The sequence below is a fragment of the Ambystoma mexicanum genome, chromosome 11 (genome assembly GCF_040938575.1).
Source record: "Ambystoma mexicanum isolate Mex_15411 chromosome 11, UKY_AmexF1_1, whole genome shotgun sequence".
Classification (NCBI taxonomy): Eukaryota; Metazoa; Chordata; class Amphibia; order Caudata; family Ambystomatidae; genus Ambystoma; species Ambystoma mexicanum.
Genome location: NC_090934.1, coordinates 446,555,869 through 446,576,432, shown reverse-complemented (window position 1 = coordinate 446,576,432; position 20,564 = coordinate 446,555,869). Strand labels below are relative to the sequence as shown.

At 43.1% G+C, this 20,564-nt stretch overlaps 1 protein-coding gene across 1 annotated transcript in view; it reads right to left on the bottom strand.

The window, feature by feature from the left end:
• The window catches only part of LOC138504721 (embryonic protein UVS.2-like), a 44,352-nt gene extending 25,999 nt beyond the window's left edge, over nt 1-18,353 (bottom strand). Inside the window, exons 1-8 of the mRNA XM_069625258.1 lie at nt 18,195-18,353; nt 13,648-13,672; nt 13,495-13,557; nt 6,500-6,640; nt 6,255-6,372; nt 4,596-4,771; nt 2,573-2,654; nt 769-896 (exon numbers count right to left, since the gene is read on the bottom strand). Coding sequence (XP_069481359.1) covers nt 769-896; nt 2,573-2,654; nt 4,596-4,771; nt 6,255-6,372; nt 6,500-6,640; nt 13,495-13,557; nt 13,648-13,672; nt 18,195-18,281 — 820 coding nt within the window. The 5' untranslated portion in view covers nt 18,282-18,353. The remainder of the gene's footprint in view (nt 1-768; nt 897-2,572; nt 2,655-4,595; nt 4,772-6,254; nt 6,373-6,499; nt 6,641-13,494; nt 13,558-13,647; nt 13,673-18,194) is intronic.
• Nucleotides 18,354-20,564: the final 2,211 nt, after the last annotated feature.

The following is a 20,564-nucleotide window of genomic DNA, read 5'->3' as shown; positions in this document are numbered from 1 at the left end:
CATAGTGGTGAAGGGAAGAAGAAGGAAGGTGAGATATGATGTCATCAGGATCATGAATCAATGCCTTCTGGGTCTGCCACCGGTATGAGGAATTTTGATCAAAGCTGGGCCACCCAGCAATAAATGTGCTCTCGCAGTGGCAGTGGATGAATGTTGGGATGCCACCAGTGAAGAAAACTACAAAGCCAGCTTTCATGAATGCTGGGACACTTTCAGTGGTTCAATGTTAAGGCCCTGTCTGTGGATGAAGGCTAGGATGCAATCAATTGAAGGAAGTTGGGAAGTCATTTTTGATGAAAGTTTCTTTCATTAAGGAATGCACGAATGTCATCACTGATTAATACTGAAATGTTAGAAAGGAATACGTGCAAGAATGGGCAGTGTGACTAATGCTGACATTCAATCAGTGAGGATTGCTATGATGCCAGCATTGATGGATCTTTTGATGGCATCAGTGAGGAACTGTGCAATTCTGTCACTGAATATATGCCGTGGAGACATCATTGGTGGAAGCTGGAATGGTATCAGTGCTTTAAGATAGGATGACAACAGGGAATCATGTTAGTATGCCTTTGCTGATGAATGCTCATAAACCATCAGTGATAGATGTTAGGAAGCTTTAAGTGTGTGTAACTGTGTAAGAAAAATTTACATTGTAAATGTGTATATTTATTTGGGTAAATCTGATAGCCCAATTGGATTTTACTATTTGGGATATCGAAGAGCTCAGTCCGGGAAGGGATGACCGTAATAACCCAAACTCCTTACTGCACTGGTAGAGGGTGTTGATTTTAGAAACATCCAGGTTGCTCAGTCCATTTCTCTGTCCAATGGGCGTGTCTGAATTTGGCTTCGGGATGATTGTCGGCTGTCCGTACGTACTACTGAAAGCATATCTGGGGAGATGAAAAAATTGTTTAAGAAGCACAACCTGTATTGTCCAATTGTAAACCACTTTAAGGTGAAACTTGAGGCGAATCATCTCCGGCTCCGGAAGCACCTCAAAACCTTTCTCTTTTCTTCTGTTTTTTCTCCTCCTTTTTCCCTTGCTGACTTCCTGGCTGATACTGAAACTGTACTGGTTACGGTGGCCACCCTCTGATCTTGGGCCCAGGTCCCCTCCCCTGCCACTGGCACACCTGCACTGCCTTCCTGGCAACCCTCGCACTTGGGGATCGTTTTCTGTATCCCTACAGTCCCACTACCAGCACTTGACACCTGATGTCTGCACTTACCCTTGCACTTGCCACCTGCTGGCAGTACTTGACCTATTGTTATTTATTCTATTATCCCATGTACCGCTCTGTTCACACCCACCCCGCACTTTCCTCCTTTCCCCTTCCCATGCACTTGCGTGATCTGAATGACACCTGGCCTAGTATGATCGTTGTCTGTCTTCCCTCTGTACCCACTCCCTTGCCTCGTCGGGCCTTGAAACACTTGTGTATAGGCATGTTATAAATGCCAGATCATATCATATCTCTATTGGAGGTCTGAAATTAGGACTACATTTGTTCAGAAAAATGATGCTTTCGTAAGTTAGAATTGTTTACATTAGTTTTCACGCATGCTCCTTCGTTACTCCTCTGCACATGCTACCCAGCTCAGGCTAGAACCCCTACCTCCATTCCTTGGCCAGGGAGGTCACCAGCACATAAGTGAGCAAGCCCTTGCTCCATCTCTTCTGACTGTCTCATTGGGGACGGTTCTTTGCTATCTATGAAGTAGGTCTCTAGGGATCACTGTGAGAACATATTTTGGGCCTCATTACGCGGTAGGCGGCAGCCATGGCGCTATTAGCGCCATGGCTACCCCCTTACCGCATTCTGGGTCCGGGTTCCCGAAATAGGGACTTACCGGGCCATTCCAACCTTGGAGGACCCGGTAAATCCTCATTCCGGGAACCATTCCCCATACCCATTCGAGCCCCCATAGGGCTCAATGGGAATGGGGATGGAGCTAATAACGGTACTGCAATTTGCGGTACCGTTATTAGCTCTGAAGTCCCTTAACGGAAGGGACCCACTTAGGGACCTCGGAATAGGGTGGTAAGGGATTACCGGCACCTGTGCCCTTACCAGTGCCAGTAATCCCTTACCGCCACCGCGTATTGAGGCCCTTTGTGTTCCTTAGTAATGGATTTTCTCTTGAATTACTCATCTACGTTGTAAAGGTACTAATGAACAACTAAAAATGATACATGTTTACAGGTGGGGACTTGAAATGATTTATAGAAAAAAAAACATCAGGAATGAATGTGGTTTGAATAGTTAAGGTAGCCATAGTGAGAAGACAATGTTTTGAAGGAAGAACTACTGACACAATATAATCTTGGAAACTTCATCGAATTCCATTAGGCCTGATGTGCCTGGTGTATGGATTATATCTTAGTCTGATTCACACTTTTCTACCATAGACATGATCTGCAGATTCAGATGGAGCAAGACTTTCAAAAAGATCAACAAAATTAGAAGACTAGGCCATGTTTACTCAACTCCTTGTGGATTTTATGAGAAGGGTTTTATTCAATAGAATATTGTCTTAATCATTCAGGTGAACATTTCAGACTTACTTTCCATAGTGCATGACGGAAGCAAAGTCATATTCCAGGCCCAGGTTATTGGTGTTTTCTTTGTTAAAATTGCCACCATTTCCTAGCAAAATAAACAAACAGTAAGAAACACATCTCAGAAAACCTGAGAACAAAGAGCAGCACCGGTTTATAAAGAACAACTGCACAGGTTGCTCAGGTCGGTTGCTCTTACTTTTATGTATCAGGGTAAGATCACTTGCGAGATCTGAATTTCACTAGGCCTAGTAAGATCGTTGTTTTTTGTCTTCACCCTGTTTCCCATCTTGCTTTGTCATGCATTGAAAGACTTGTGAAAAGGTGCGTTATAAATGCCATATCATATCATATCATATTTGAATGTATTCAATTTACAATCATGACTAATCTGTCTAATTTGTCTAGAAGCACTGAACTCTATCTGATATGCTACTCGCCCACCCCATTAATCTCTTATTTCAATATTTGTATCTCATTTCATAAGATACAAATATCCTAAGTATGTCAAATAACTAAAGCTTTGTATTAGTTTATAACAATATCCAGTGACTTGGCTCACTCATCCTGGGGCTATGCACCAGTCATTGTACTACTGTAACCGGCCCAAAAAGGGGCTTGCTCTAATGCACCTCTTCCTAGAAGCCACAATACATTTGGATAGAACCAGACAACATCAGGGCCTTGAAGTTATCTCAGAAGTACAGAGGCTGAGTGCAACTCAAAGGAGTGGTCAAAACCATTGCTTCCTATCTGCCATATACTGTTCCACTGTTTCCAGGGACAATCCATTGCATAGGCAAACAGCTGGACCCTCCTTTTATTTTCTTCTTATCTTGTGAAATTCATTAACATGTAAATGTAATTTAAGAATAACAGCATGTTTCCTGTGATATGATATGCTAGCCATTGTGTGACACCACCTTGCTGCTTTGGCACTCAAATGTTGGGTCCAAGCAGGCCTCAGTAGGCTTCCCCTATATACTGAAACCTTGACTGAATTTAAGATTTGAGATGCCCCTTACCACCGCTATGTTAGAGAGTTAGTGTTTTTATGGATTGTCCCAAATGTATTCTAACCAAACCTATTTAATGGTGTCCTCTCGTAAGCATATATAACAATGAAGGGGAGAGAATGCAATTCGATCAGAGTCAGACCAGAAAAACAGATTTACTGCACTTTGTATTAAGGAGGCCTAAGAGTTGCTTCAGAGACACCCTCTCTGTGTTTGGACCCACTTGCTCCCAGGTGTTGACCTTCCCTTTGCCCCTTTAAGAACTGAGCAGGACGAACTGTGCCTGGTAGACCTTCAGAGCGAGAATGACATATTTCCTGGCATACCACCTGGTGAAGTGGGCCACCCATGAGTAGATTGTGATAAATAAGACAATGACGTGTACACTTGGGGATGTCGGGATAACTCAGTGGAGAACCTCAATCCCAAGCAGGTGACATCACCAAGTCAGGCTCGCCCAAGGAGGACCTGGTTCCCATAATCGGCTCCTTCAAATATCACCAAATGGCAATGAATACTGATCACTGCTGACCTTTGCGGCAGATATCAAAAGAGGGTTCATGGTGCACATCTCCCTAATAAAGTCACTCTTAAAATGTTTGCTTAACAATAATATTCTTGAAAATAGCCCCCTGGAAAATATCACCCATCAATAAATCAATAAATATCAGGTTTAAGGCACAAGCAGAAAGTGGAATTGTTGGAGAGGTCCTGCTCACCAATCAAGTATAGAAGAAAGGTATGGACAAAATACAAAAAAACCTGAAAATATAAACCTTAATAAGTAAAGTGAACCTTAAAACAAATCATTAAAAATAAATCAATGGAATAGCAATGCCTAACACACAAAAGCGAAAATATTTAAAAACTGATACTTATTATCCGAGAAAATTATTTTTAAGAAATATATTATCACATGGACCCCAGTGAGTTATCTAGCTCCAACTGTCCACTGTGATGCCATTCTCCAACTTGGTTGGGGACTGCAGAGAGTGCAAGCTTTGTCACTGTACCTGGTGAGATGTTGGCTGTTACGATAGTCACATAATTATCACGGTCACTTCGGCTCTGCTCGTGGTAAAAGCCCAGGGCATGGTTCAGCTCATGCTGGATGGTTCCCTTTGATAAACAACCCCCTGACAGCGATACTGCCTGGCCGCCTCCAGACTTTCCAACGTATGACCAGCACCTAGGGCAGAAGATTGATTGATTTGATTGATTGTTTATTTGTATAGCGCCGATACACAATGTGCAACAGAACCCCATAAATCACTGCACTGTGACCCTTGTAATATGAGCAATGTCACTCATTCACGCACTGTAGTTCTGCACAGAGAATGCTATTCATTCGACTCTGTCTCCTGTTCTAGTGAACTACACAAATGCATCTATGTTCCGGCATTAACAAAGCGCAGACTGCATATCAAAAGCGAATGCGAGATGTTTAACATCTCCCAATCTCCAGGGCACATTAGTCGCTGTTCCCGAAGCCAGCATAGCCTATCCAAGCTTCCCAGACACCGATGGAAAGCAATCTGTGCATATAACGCAACACTAATCCGAAGATTTAGACCAGTAAGAAGCAAAGTACAGAGCCTTGAAGCGTACCATGAAGAGAGCCTTCAACAGCAAGAGGGTATGTGCGATGGAATAGGTCGGTCTAGCAACTGACAACATTATCTAGAGTGAATTTACTGAGTATCCCACAATGAAAATCTTTATGATCAAGAGTGCATTTATAAATATATGACATGACACCAGCGAGAGCCTCAAACAGGAGCCCAGATTGAATTAAGCCTTGGAGAATCCAGTGCCAGGGCATTGGGCAGAAGGAGGGAATGTATATAGGCATGCAGAGACCATCAATGAAATACTGCAACATGAAGGGGATTGTGTGGATCTATGGAGGTGGCAGCACCAGGAGCCTGTAACAGTAAGGACCACACATGCAAGTACACTCTAGCCATGAGTTCATAGAATTGTATGAGTGAAAGTTGAAGAAAACGCAACATCATCCTATGAGAAGGCTGCATGTTGGGTGTTTTGGAAAGTCCCACCAGCTGAGCTTATGACAACAAGATTGAACATTCAGGACCAGGAACATCCAACAACAGGAACCTATCACACACTCTCGTGCCATTGAAAGTCCAGCACAAAATGTTTCCAAAGGCAAGTAGGAACGCACTGAATGGAATATACCAGCATTGAATGGGAATGTTTGAACGAGTAGACGGTCCTTTAAAGGGCGGCTGTGGGAGCGATAGTGCACTATGGATCTGTGGATAGTCCAGCAGTGGGAGCCCCCATCATCTGACAAGTCTCCCATGGACCTGTCTTTAGAGACAATCGTGTATTACTAGCATTACCAAGAACTATCTATGAGACTGTTTTAAAAAAAAAAGGAGAGTCAGTAATCCAATAACCATACGACAATCACATTTTCTTTTCTCCAAAATATCACGAAGTTAGTAAACCACCTTGAAAGGATAACTTAAATCGTAAAACATATTGTAAAGGGAGCTATGTTATCAGGAAATCTTGAAAAAGAACATGTTTTTGCCTAATAATTATATTATCCTTCCAAGAAGTATTCCTGACTGTTTGCCTTTGTTCGTAAAGCACCATCTGTTGTTAACATTAGTGTTAGACCTTGAAACTGGCCGTGTTCTTACCCATCCACAGATTGGATCTGCAGGTAATTTGATTCCGTTGTTCGGTTCACAAAGCGAATGCAGGTCAGTGTTGAAAACTCCTGCATTGCATCAGTGATTGCACTCACATCTGCAGAACCTGAGAGCAAAAGAGAGATCATGCAGATGTTGTATTTATTTTACAGTTTTTGAAGGGACGTCTGAAATCAGAGGTAGGAATTAAAGAGGTATGCGAATTAGCAGCCTACGTGTGGAATGTCACTCACTGTAGGTGGAGCTGAGGGTGTACGCCACTTTAACTGTTCCATCACTGGATTTGGGCCAGAAGCAGTTGTTGTTTGTGCATACCATGGCACTGCGTCCAGGTTTCATGGCAATATCCCCCTCACGCATCTGCTGTGAACTACCTATCGAGAGAGAAGAGAGTGTTGGAATGCAGAGTCTGACACCAGACCCAACAGTAACAAGGTTGTTGAATTGGACTCCGCCAGCAGGGGAAGGAAGCCAATTGGAAGAGGATTGCAATGCTCAAGCCATTCAAATGGAAGTAATTACAGATTTGGTGGCTACAGCATTGTCTGTTCAGAAAACCAAAGTGTAATTAATGATATAAGTGTCCTGGGTGTCTGTCACGATACGTCTTATTATACCTGAAGTTAAATGCACCAAACATGTGACATGTTATTCATACATGCAAAGTTCACATTCATAAATATTTTATAGAATCAAAGTAATAGATTATGTATAATTAATCCAAAATTGGTTTAAATGCAATCCATAGAAATATAAGGAGAAAAAAATCTAAAAGTGTTTCGACCAAAACAAGCCTTTTTCAAGGCTAAAGGTGTGCCTTTACTGAACATATGTGTATCCACGTGACACAGAAAAGTCTGTTTTTCATTGAACGATGTTGTGGTGCCCATACTTTGCTGAATGTTTAATTACACTATAGCTTAGGATGAACTTTTAATATCAACATTGTAGGCATTCCCATAGGTGCTGACAATTCATAGAGTGTGGGTGCTCCCTCGGTCACATTTGTTTTTTTCAGTCCGGAGAAAATGTCTTATATCAGTACTGTTGTCAGGATGTCACCACATACGCAGGTATGGCCCTTTGAAGACAATATTTCCTAACTTGTTGGAACACCAGCATGGATACTATCTGCTTAACTGCAATGAAACTTCGAGGTTAATGTCATATTTCACATGCAACATCATATTAACGTGTACATTGAACAGGAAGCTCAGATAGCCAGAAATCCATTATGAACTTTACACTATCCTTGTATAAATAAAAAAGCTCTGTTTCAATTTACCGTGACTTAAACATAGAATCAAAAAACAAATCTAGCACTGTGTTCCTATATTCATTATAATCACCTTTCTCACGTGACCACAGTGGATAACATATCCCACCTTTGCCTAGGTTTTTAAATACATACATTTAAGAACAGAACTCTTCACTTATTATTGATCCTATTAATTTCTAATGCCACATTCCAAAACATGTTTTATGTAATCTGACAGTCAAATAATAATTTTATTTAGAAATTTGAGATTAATTTTCCGGTGCACCTTCTGTGTTTAAATCTATCGAGTGTGTGTTCGATGTGCAGAGTACAATAATACAAATCAAATCAATGTTCTGAAAGGTTATATTTGTATATGCATGTGGGCCAAGATAACCTTTTTGGAAACAAGTGAGCATGTACAGATTTTGCAGACTGTAGGGTAATTCATTATCTTCCAATGGCCTAACCTGTATTGGTTCTTCACTTTGAAACTATTTTTCATGATCATTCTCAGGGGCCACTGAAATTCTCGCTCACCTAATTTGTTTGCTCTTAACCTTATTATTTTTGGTTTTCCCTACATGCTTTCTCAAGCCTGCATTCTCTGATTTGTGCTTAACCTTTTTCTCTGTGGATTAGTTTGGCCATTAGTCTTTAGTTTGTTCTTACCTTTCTTCTTATGGGTGGTTTCCGCTGACCCTTACTCTTTGATTTATCTTCACTTTTATTCTCTGTGATTTGTTCTTGCCCGCATTCTTTGTTTTACTGTCATCGTTTTCCAATGTGGTTTCCTTGAACCTTTATTCTATGTGCCATCATCTCACCTTTGTTCTCTTTGGTTTCCACTCTCATACATTTTAGGTTGTTTGCTTTCACTTCTTTCTTTTCTTTGATTCCCACACTGACTCTCTAGTTTTCTTTAAAATGTATTATTGGAGCTTGCTTTCAACGTTATCCTCTTTCATCTTTATTATCTTGTATTTGCCCTTGCCTTTGTTCTCTGTGGCTGATTGAATGAGCCCAAATTGGCTGAACTTAAAGGGGATAAGACGGAAGTCCTGGTGGTGGGTTGTGACTTCTTGCCATCTATGTTGGACCCTCTTTCTGTCCCACCACTATTAACATAACAATCAAAACATGGAGTGATGTAGTCATAATGGGAAAGGACCAGATGCCAAAGAAGAAAATGTAGATTGTTGCCTGTGTTGGGCAAATTGGAGACAATCCAGTGCAGGTTGTGACAGTTGCTTGCTTAACGACATAGGTGATTCAGTGCGCGTTGAATTCTCAATGGAGCTTCTACCTAAATCACAGTGCACATCCACTCGGCCGCTGTCAGTGGTAAACACATGCAAAACAAGGCGTTTAGCATGCGTTTTATGCTATCTAGTTGGAAATGATGCCAAAGGCATCACAAACCTGTGTCGTGCAAGGCATGTGAAGCAAAGCGCAGCATCTGCGGAAACACAGCATGCCCAGGGGTAAAGGTGCTTTGCCTTTGTGCACCTATCAAGTGCCCGTAGGATCCAGAGTGTGGGAAGATTGCATCGGCAGTCTCCCTCTCACCAATTACCTATTGAACCAAGTTCAAAATGAAGTGGTCAGGTGACACGCAGTGCCACATGATCCAAAGTCAAATCAGTGATGGTGGCGCATGTGATGCTGGAAATGCATTGGAGGGACAGGGCCTCCGTATCCTTGTCCTTTTCTGCTTTTTATCGTGTGTTCTGTCGTGTTTTCCACGCAGGAGTTCATGTGGGACTCCTGGCGGTGCAGGTCTCTCTCCTTTGGTTTGGTGAACGGACCTGTGGGATACCCTTATGGCACCCATGGGTAGGGGTACAACCCTGTGCCACTAGTGTATGTTTTTGGGCACCTGTGTGTGCCCCACAGAGCAGGGTATAGGCTGTTGGCAGCTCCATGCTGAAATGACTGGTGCCCTGAGCGCCCTCCATTTTGGGATGCCCAGGCCCTGTCATTGGAATCGGTAGATTCCTGATGGAGACAAAATGGCCCCCATGGCCTCTTGCCTTCCATCACCTGTTACCTTGATCTTCCTGAAGTCCCGGGAAGCCCTGGCTCTGTCCCTTCCCCCTGACTGGCTGTTGGGTGGAAGTTCCATATATGGTAGTGTGGGGAAGTGCCGACCAGACTGGCTGGAGCCTTCTCAACGACCGTATGTTGTGGGTACGCCTGTGGGTGGGACCTGGGTGAATGGAGTTTGTGACAAATATACATTCTATGTAGTGACTGTCTAGTATCTGGTGTTTGACACAATGGTTGAGACAGCCCTGCCCGAAACCGATATGAATGCAGCTTGGAGTGTTGAATGGCTCGGTACTTGTCCCAATACACATAACTTGTTGTGAGTGTCTGGAGAGAAGTGAATGGCCTGAATACCTTGTGTGCCTGATTGGCTGCCTGCCTGCATGAATGCCCATAGTCGTGATTGGATGCTTGAGTGCGATCCAGCGGAATGAATGGGAGATCAACAGTATATCTAGGGACCTCTCACTGCGAGAAATCGTGTTCCGAAGCTGAAGTCCACTACGACGAGTAACTGGAGTAAAGCTTAACCTTGAGCCCTACTGGATGAGAAGAATTGCTGTTGCTCTCCTTCGTAATCTGAAAGCTGCTGTGCTTCAAGAACTGACCCAGGGAGGACCTGGTAAGGCGCCATCTTCCCGAGCTATGAGGGACCATCGTGCAGAGCTGATCTTTGCCTAAGCTCCCTGGTAGACAGACCTTCGACAGGCTGCCAACCCGATACGGAGACTGCTACGGAACTCCAAGGAGAAGCGCCCGGACTGTTGTCCACCACTGTCGCCGACCGCCGTCGCCGACTGGAGCCGCCGTGCTCCCGTTGCCTAAGAAACTGCATTGATCCCATGACGCTCTCGTCCGCATCGGCGCCGCTGTATCCTGCTGGAGAAGGCCTGACCGTCAACGTGCTGAGGAGCATCCACCGGTGGGTTTCCCGCCACCCAAAGACCACAGAGACGCCGACGACTTGACGCCGTTGCTGGGCCACAGTTCTTCAACTCTTTGTGGTCCAGAACTATCGACACCGAGGTGCTCCGCACGCCTCTTCCTTGCAGGACGTTTACTCTTCCCGAACAACGAGCACCGCTAGGAACGACGCGGCCACTTCACCGTGGTGGCTCGACCTGTTCTCCATCGGACTTTCGATGACCCATGACTCCTGCCTGAAAGGGAGGACACTGAAGAAGGGTTGTCGATTTCCCCGACATGGAACGCTACAACACCAAGGTACTTTGGGGTTGCCGAACTATTGGGAAGTCTAAGGGTGAACAATATATGGACTGGGCTTGTATCTTTCTTCTACAGGTTGCCCAGGTGGGGGGATCTCCACACAGAACTGTGTTTAATGGTAGTTACCAGTATTCTGCCTATTGCTCAACCCTCTCACTTTCTTTCCTCTCTCTACTGCTGGTTTCCTCTTTATTTTGATCTGTTTTAATGAGGCTCTTGATATGTGTAGTGTTTCGTGAGAAGGTTGTAACGCACATTAGGTGCTCATCACTAGGGGATTTGTCATGATTGGAGAGCAAAGATTTGCGATCTGTGAAAAAAGCCTATTTGGCTGAGTATTTCAATAATTTCAAGGGATAGCCTCTACATTCTAGTCTGGATATAAGGTCATTAGTGTGTGTGTGGTGAAATCATCTTTAAACGGGCAGCTCTGCCTTACCCTGATTAGTTGACTGCATGGTAACTTTTCACTGAGTGATTTGGAATGTTGGCTACTAAAAAAAAGACACATGTTCCTATCCTTTTCCTTGCAGTACAGAACTGAATATAGCCAGCCACGATAGTGTCTAATTAGTAGGTCCATGAATGGTACCTAGTCGATACTCCACTGGTGAGTGAAATGGAGCTTTGGGTTACAAATTTGAGCCAGTCAATTAAATCTATTAGCGTCCGCATGCCGGGTGAAAAACAATTCATTGATATAACGCTTCCAATCAACAATGTGTGATTCAAATGAGAATGTTAGAAACAATGTAGATGTTTTCGAAGTTTGCGGTCCCTTTGATTTGTAAAAACAAAGCTTTACCAAAGGCAAAGAAGTTATCATATAGAGCTATACGAAGCAGCTCCATCAAGAACCTAGTAGGAACCTCATGGTGTCGTGGACGTTGGTCAAGAGGGTGTTTGACTACATCTAAGGCAGCTTCCAGAGACATGTTGGTATGAAGCACTGATATGTTGCAAGTGACAAAACGATCTATGGAAATGTCAAAGGGGTGACGCTCCAGCCACATAATGCCGGCTGTGGTTTTCTTCAAGTGGGATCGCGTCCCCATGGCCAAAGGTTGTAAGAAGTAAAACAAATATTTGCCACAAGGTTCAAGGACTGACCCACATAATGAGACAATTGGGCATCCTGGTAGATTCTCCTGGTCCTTGTGAATTTTGGGAAGTGCTTAATAGTACAGAAGTGCGGACATCCCAAGTGGCCAAAAACCCTGATTCCTGACATGATAAGTAACCAATTTCCACTCTTGCTCTACATAGTTCCTGTAGTCTAAGCATGATCGTATTTGTGGGATGCAGTCTAATATGAGCATAGTATAGTGTGAAGTATTAGACAAGAGAGCATTGACCATATTATCATGTTTAGTGGTATCCAGTACCACTATGCCTCTGCTTTCATTGGCAGGTGTGATTGATAATTTTCTACAATCTTGGAGCTGTTTAAGAGCAGTATTTCTCCTGGGCCAAGATTTTTGTGGTGCAGAGAATTCCGAGAGCTAGTTCTTTCAAAGATAAGAATTTCAGGAGGAGTGTCCTGATCTGAGGGCCTAAATTCAGAAGGTGAACAAAAAGGAGAAAATGCTGAAGGGGCTGGCTCTGTGTTATTATTAAAGAAGGCTGCAAGTCTGATTTTTCTAAAAGAAACTGCGCAGCTCCAAACTCAAACCCTGTGACAACACACTCATCTGTGTAGGGGTGAGCTGTTGAGAGGAAAGATTGAATACAGGCAAACAACCTAATGGGGGTAATTCCGTCGTTGAGTGTCTGAAGTGCTGGTATCTGCCTAGTTCATTGGTTTGATCGGCCCTGATCGGGTTGGTCACGAATGTCTGATCCGTCTGGTATCAATGGTCCTTGTCCTAATGTCAGGCCTTTGCGCAAAAAAGTCCTGACATACATGGCCTGCTGTTCAGGACCTTTGGAAGTTGAAACATTCTCGCTGGAGGAGCTTGAGGTGTTCGAGGAGGACACCCATTTTCTTTTCATGCTCCAGTCATCCCTGCCACCATTAATGGCAACCTTGAAAATTGTAATGCCATTTTGCTGGCTCAATATCTCCATTTGCTCAACCAGCTGCAAGTGCTGAAAAATGATGCAGTTTGCTTGGCCAAGGGCATACCCTATGCTCAGCTGGTATCACTGGTGTGTGGAAGTCTCCTTTGGCTTGACATCAGAGCAGGTATCCAGTTTAAATCTCTCTGTATGATCAATCATGCATGTTAGGGAGAATTCTCCAAATTGCTAATTTCCCTTACCTTTTAAGTCCCTTAGCAGCTTTGCTGGATTTCTAGGGTTTAATTTTTTCACCTGGTAAGAGTGTGAGCCTTTTTTCCCACTCTTACATGTGTTTTGCTGTGTGTTTACATTTTTATGCTCATGGACTAAGGAGTCTCACCCACCCCATAGTCATCATCTTTTTACTCGGTGTCGCCCAGCACTTTTAGTGCAGTGACACAGGGTTGTCTTTTCAGACTTCTCATTTTAAACTCCATTTTCTGGGGCTGACTACGGTCTCCAAGAACATGTAAAGTTACCATTGACTTTACTAGTCTTTTTAAATTTACAGACCCAGTACACCCTATCTTCCAATATCCTCTCGTTGGTTTGTTCATACCCCTTTTTGCTCATTCGCTCTCCTCATAGCTCTCTTTGGTTCGTTCTTACCATTATTCTCCCATTTTCTCTCACCTTCATTCTCTTTGGTGATGATCTCAAAGACATCCAGGTTCTGGTGTTTGACAGACTGTTCATCTGAAAGGAAAGGTACATTATCAGCTCAATATCTGTCAAGAGATTCACAATCACCCACACATCTTTCAGCATTTAAATGAGTGTACTTACATCTTTTCTCCAGTTCGTAGAATATCTGCCAAAAAAGGGAAATTAATGTTCAATGCCTCCAAGAAATGATCCACATTGGAAAACAATGATTCTAACGAAACCTAATGGTCTGGTTCAGAGGGGCATATTTGGATAAATGCTCATGTAAAACTGAGAACATATATCTGTGTGTCTGATAGGCTGCACAAGTGGTTACACAAGGGGTTCCTGTTGTACCTTACACATGCCTGTTCACTCACTCATGAAAGACACATAGGGCATATATACATTAATCTTCAAATGCAGTCACTTACTCAGAATATGCTCACATAAAATGTACACCTGCATCAAGAAGTGTAGGCACCCCTTCAGGATAGGGCCCTTTGGACAATGTACCTGCATCTACAGGTGCCGTAACTCATTCAACATATGCACATGTGGACAATATATACCAGCATCTACAATTGCATTTTCCCACTCAAGTTATGTCCATATGGTATATAAATATGCAACGGCACATGTATGTGCACACTTATCCCTGTATGGCAGGTATAAGTGCATCTACAAGTGTAGTCAGTCTCTCATATGTCCACACAGAAGATTTGTTGCTAAATGTGCCATCACTCACTCATCTTCTATATGTTAATGCCACTCCATCATACCATGTAAACCTTAAACATGGCACTGCTTCAATGACATGATATGAAATGAGGTGACGCCAGTCACTGCTGATATCTTTGTTTGTTTTGACTACTAGGAGGCGCTAAAACATTAGAGTTCTAGGAGGGAGAAATTGCATATGAGGAGGGACACAAAACTTGTAGTTGTTGTTTGGTTATTTATCCACCCATTGGCTGACCATGGTCATGCTAATTCCTATTGTCATTCCCACCCACTTCCTGCCCCTGCCCGCCCAACACACATCCTCCTGGGGTCGCTTCAAGCTAGCTTTATCAAGCCTTACCAGTAAACTCTCTGCTCGAAATACCTGTCAGTGATTTTTCACTGCAGACTTCTGAGAGTTAGTGTGTTAGTGAATTAATTGGAGCTGTAAACACACTGCTGGCATAATAAACATTGTTTAACCAGGTCTGCCTTCAACCGCTCAATTTATAAGCACTATGCATGTCCTTCGTGGATATTGTGTTAAAAACAATAATTGGCAAAGCCAACAGTTTTGGCTTCTGTATAAGTATTAGGAATTTGGCAGGAACTGCTCTTATATGTCTAGGTAGTTGCACCATTGTGTAGCTGCTACCATCGATGGCTAGTTTCTAACACTATGCCAGTGCCTGGCAAATGCCTTTCCCATGCCTACACAAATGCCGACATTGTTGGCATTGTCGATGTTCCTTCCAGCTCTGCATTCTAAATGTACTGGGGCTTTTATCGAGCTATAGAAGCGACCAGGGCTCTATAAAGTATTGCTTGAGTTCAGTGTTAATGGCATAGAGGAAGTTGGCGCCTGCCGTTGATACACTCACTGTCTACGCATAGAGTACATGAGTCAATAAAAGCCAATTAACAAAAACACAGTGGTTACATACTATCACCAAGGATCTCACATGTACAAGTACACCCACTATGTTGGCCAGCTGGGCGGATTCACATACATGCAGCTATACGTTAGACTGCAGCCAAGGTTCCCAATTGGACTGGTACACCCATAGTGGTGCACAGCTGGCAAGCTTCTTACACGTGCAGGTACACATAGAACTGCAGTCACGCCTCTCATTTGCAGGGGCATCTTCCTGGCAAGATTCAGAAATATGCGAGTATACATTGTACTCTAGCTAATGCATCACCTGCACATGTAAGTTTGCTGTGCGGATCTCTTGGAAGACTTTATGTACATGCATGTATATATCACATAGTTATTAAGTCTAGCACCTGTATTGGTCCACTAAAATATAGCACACCTGCGAGGTTTCCTTCACATGCAGCAACATTAACGAGGCTCTCCTCTGCAAATGGTACACCCAGAGAAAAGTACACTTGGGAGTTTGCCATGTGTACAGATAAACGCACAAAACCAATCTGAAACTCTCACAGGCAGAGGCACACTCAAAGTGAAGCAGGTTTGGGAGTCTGCCAGGCATATACAAGCATACAGCATTTATGAAGCTCACGTGTGTACAGATAAACACACAGTTTAATACGCCAAATCGTCTGTTATGTACAAAGATGCGCACGCATACTGTCTTTGAGGACCTCACCTGTACGGGTACACTTACACTGAAATACTCCCGGGACTGTGCCATGTACTTGAATACACACAGATACTTCTCTAAGGCCCCTGCATGTACATGTCAACTCACAGTGAAGTACAAACGGGCGTCTGCCAGGTATATTTATAAACAGATGCTACCTCTGATGGTGTCACCTGTCCAGAAATACTCACAGTAATCCCGCATAGGAGTCTAGCATGATTACCGATCAACACACATACTCACGTGGAGGCTCCTCCCTGTACTGTACTCACAGTGAAGTACTCCTGGGTCTCTGATAAACAGGCATACTCTCTGAGGCTCTTATCAGTGCATGAACACTCACAATGTGGCACTTGTGTACAGGCGCGTTATAAACGCCACATCATATCATATCATGTCATACTATTTCTGAAGCCCTCGCCTGTAAATTACACCAACGCGTTAGTACTCCTGGATGTCTGGCATGTGTACAGATAAACACACATACTATCTCCCGAAGCACTCACATATACAGGACTACTCACAGTGAAGGACACCTGGATGTCTGGCATGTGCACAGATAAACACACATACTATCTTCCGAAGCACTCACATATACAGGACTACTCACAGTGAAGGACACCTGAGTGTCTAGCATGTGTACAGATAAACACACATACTATCTTCCGAAGCACTCACATATACAGGACTACTCACAGTGAAGTACACCTGGGGTTCTGGCATGTGTACAGAAACACACGCATACTCTCTCTGAGGCTCTCATCTGACCTGTAATGCTCACAATGAAGTACACATGGGTAACTGCTCTGTATAAGGATACACGCATATACAGTTTCTGAGGCCCACACCTGTATATGTACACGTTAGTGTAATATATATATATATATATATATATATATATATATATATATATATATATATATATATATATATATATATATATTTAAATAAATAGAGTGATGCAGTTTATAATTAAACTTTACACACTTTAAAAGCACGCTAGAATCCTGAATAAATACAATCCACGTAACATCTATAAAATGTTTAACAGCACATTATATTTTAAAAGTAATCCATGTACATCTCAGTTTCATTGGAGCATACAATAATGATGCTTGCATTGATTATGATGCGCAACTTGCTGGCATAGTTCATCTTCATTAAATTAACTTAATATAATCAAACAATTAAATGCATTTCATTTCATTTCCTCTCATAGTGCGTAATTAACAAACGTTTCTCTTCAAATTCGTACCACAGATGAATTATAGCAAGTAATACGGGTAAGTGGGTACCTGATAGACATGTGCACCAGAATTGTCTAGTCCTAATGGTATTTAAGTAGTGCACAAACGTTCCTAAATATTCCCTGTGCAGGTGCTCACAAATACTCCATTCAGGCAATAAATGTTGTGTAGTTTCCAATAGGGGAGCCTTGCATAATCAGCACGTTGTACAGGTGTCCCCACCGCAGGCCCTAGATCGACAATACAGGTAATTGATTGACACCCATCATCTTAAAGGTTCATCGACATCTTACAGAGGAACATGTCAATATATATATTGTTGAGGTTGGTGGTAACTAATTATAGTGGAGGCAAAGTCGACATTTGTGTAGTAAACCTTGGTGTCTACCATGCTTATAGATAAACACCATACACTCTCTGAGGCTCGCGGATATTCAGGAGTACTTGCAATCAGGTACACCTGGCTGACTGTCAAATGAACACATATACTCTTTCTGAGGCTCTCGTCTGTACATGTGCACACATAGTGTAGCACACCTGGGTGTCTACCATGTTTATACCTAAACTCCTTATTCTTTCCATCTCTTCAGCAGGAGTTCTCACAATGAGGTGCACTGGTGTGTCTGCCATGAATACAGGTGAACACATATACTCTTTCTGAGGCTCGTGTCTGTACATGTGCACACATAGTGTAGCACACCTGGGTGTTTACCATGTTTATACCTAAATTCCTTATTCTCTCCATCTCTTCAGCAGGAATTCTCACAATGAGGTGCACTGGTGTGTCTGCCATGAATACAGGTGAACACATATACTCTTTCTGAGGCTCTCGTCTGTACATGTGCACACATAGTGTAGTACACCTGGGGGTCTACCACGTTTATACCTAAACTCCTTATTCACTCCGTGGCTTAAGCAGGAATTCTCAGAATGAGGTGAATACAGATACACATTCATACTATTCATGACGCTCCCACCTGCACATGAACACGAGCAATGAAGTTCACCTGAGTGCCTGTCATCCACACAAACATTAAAAGCCACCTGCACATTCACAGGCACAGTGAGGTTCAGCCTTGAGTCTGCCATGCATATTTAGAAACACACATACCCGCTCTGGGGCACTCATCTGCACAGGTAACGCGAAGCAGGAGCTCAGGAGGCATGCAGCGAAGAAGACCCATATTCTGCCATCCATCCTCGGGTCGTGGGAGAATTGTTTGATTGCCTCTGTCCTGTTCAACTGCCAATGATTCTTCCTTCTGACCTCTGCAGTATGGATACAAGGACCCGCAGATTATATACTCGGAAGAAGTAAAGAATTAACCAATCAGAACCCAGGATGAAAGGTGGTATGCCTTCTGCAAAGAAAGCAAGGTGTGTCTGTCCTGGAAAGAGGCCCCAGGAAGAAATCACGCTGATATTACAAACTCATGTATTAATAATTAGGTTTCTACTGTGGCCAATTGGTTTGCTACCGATCCTGCATGTTTATGAAGTTTGTGATTAGACACGTTGCCGTTCCTTGGGTTTGGCCCAAGCGGAACCAATGCAAATTCCTGAAAACACCCAAGGTTCTGAGCCAGCCAGGCAGGAACCGCAAGACTTCTAGAAAATGTGGTAGAAAATGTCTATGATCGCTGTTCACAGATGCTTGCTGCTGCTGAAGGCTGAGTAGCCTAGTAGACTTACATTCATGTTTAATATGTAGGTAGATAGATTAGAAAAATAAAGGTGTTAGCATGATAGCCTTTGTTTTTGCTGATGTATCACTTCTGAAAAAAAAACACCAATATAACGTGATAGCAAGAGCATCAACATCTCTATAAATCTCAACACAAAGGGCCGCCATGAGTAGTCTGCTTCATTACAAGTATGGCGGATCCTGAAAAAACTTGGCGGTAACAGAATTAGCACCAATATTCCCGCTCCATGAGTATGGCCCTGGAGTGCAGGAATGACCTCCAGCATCATGTTGGAGGTAAATTCTCCAAAACTCCAGTGAAAAATCAGCATAATTGGTGGAATTACTGCAGCAGAATGATTGCCATGGTAATTCCACCAAAAAAAAAACATACAATCCTATGGACTCATAAGAAATGGGGATTTATACCACCACTGCCACTTGTAATCCGGCGGTAATTCTGACGGACCATGTTGCAGTAACAGTAATTCAGAAGGCCAGTATTCCAGCAGATTTACCACTGGAATAACACCCAACTCGTAATGAGGCCCATTATTGTCCCTTCTTGGCAAAAAGCATTGGATCCGATGAAGCAAAGATTTTCTGTGCGAACATGCTTTGCCTTTAACATTGTTCTTTCGCCAGGCTTTGAAGGAGAGTATGTACATCTTGTGAAATCTCAATAAGACTTTAATATCAGGTTGTATATTGCACTTAAAGTTGGATTCCACTGGCTACTAAGCAGAGCAATAATACATGTTAGGAAAAAAAATTTATGAAGAAAGACCGGTCCATGACCGGACAGAGCGGTCTTTATAAATCAAACTGTCATGCCCATGTCGCACACAAGTGCCTGCAGGGGCTGACAGTGCCGGGTAAGTGTCTCTGTGTCCGTGTCTGTGTGTCTGTATATATAACTGTGTGCGAAAATTTGTGTATATGCGGGGTATGGGGTAGCAAGGGTGGTGATGAGCAGAGAGAGGCTCGGGTGTTTGAAATCCCCTAAATGTACCCCAAAAAAGCCCTCGGTCAAGTCCTTTTCACGCTTTCTGACGGCCACACATCATCAACCAAATAAATCGTTATTTTTTATGTGTGACCTTCAGAAAGTGAAAAAATGACATTGAACCATTATTGTTACCCAACTGATGGCAGTGAATGTGTTGACATCTGAAGAATAAAGGACTGAGTCAGCCCTGCTGTTTTTTAAACTTGATCAGTTCTGGCTCACAACATAGCAGCCATGAGCTATCCATCTTAATGAAACATTAGCGTTGAACTATCTCAAGAGCAGCAGATCATTGTGCTGAGTGCGGGTATCCAGCATTTACGCTGGCATCGCTTAACAGAGCACAATGCTTTGAGTTGCAGTCTGTGCATCAGTCTGTGCATCCAATGGGATATTGTTTAATTTGAGACATTAGCAAAGCTGGAGAAATGTGGGAGATGATACTAGGATCGAGTTCCTAGTTGGGTGCTTAAGTGAGAAGAGAAGGAATGTTTGTGGGTCTTCGCTTTGTGGAAGAGTTGTGATTCAAGCCAGTTAGCCAATTTGCTGCACAAGGAGCATGTGCCACCAGAGATGTGAAGCTTAGATGCCAGGTACACCGGTGAGTTACTCAAACGTGCTTTGTCTATGATAAATGCTGTCTTGAACAGTATCCTGGCCTGTAGTGGAAACCAATGTAGTTCATCTAAGATGGGGGTGATTCATTCAAATTTCTGCACACTGCTAACAAGACATGCTTTGGCATGGTGGGCTGCTTTTAGTGGAGCCAAGTGAGTAGTTGTGACTCC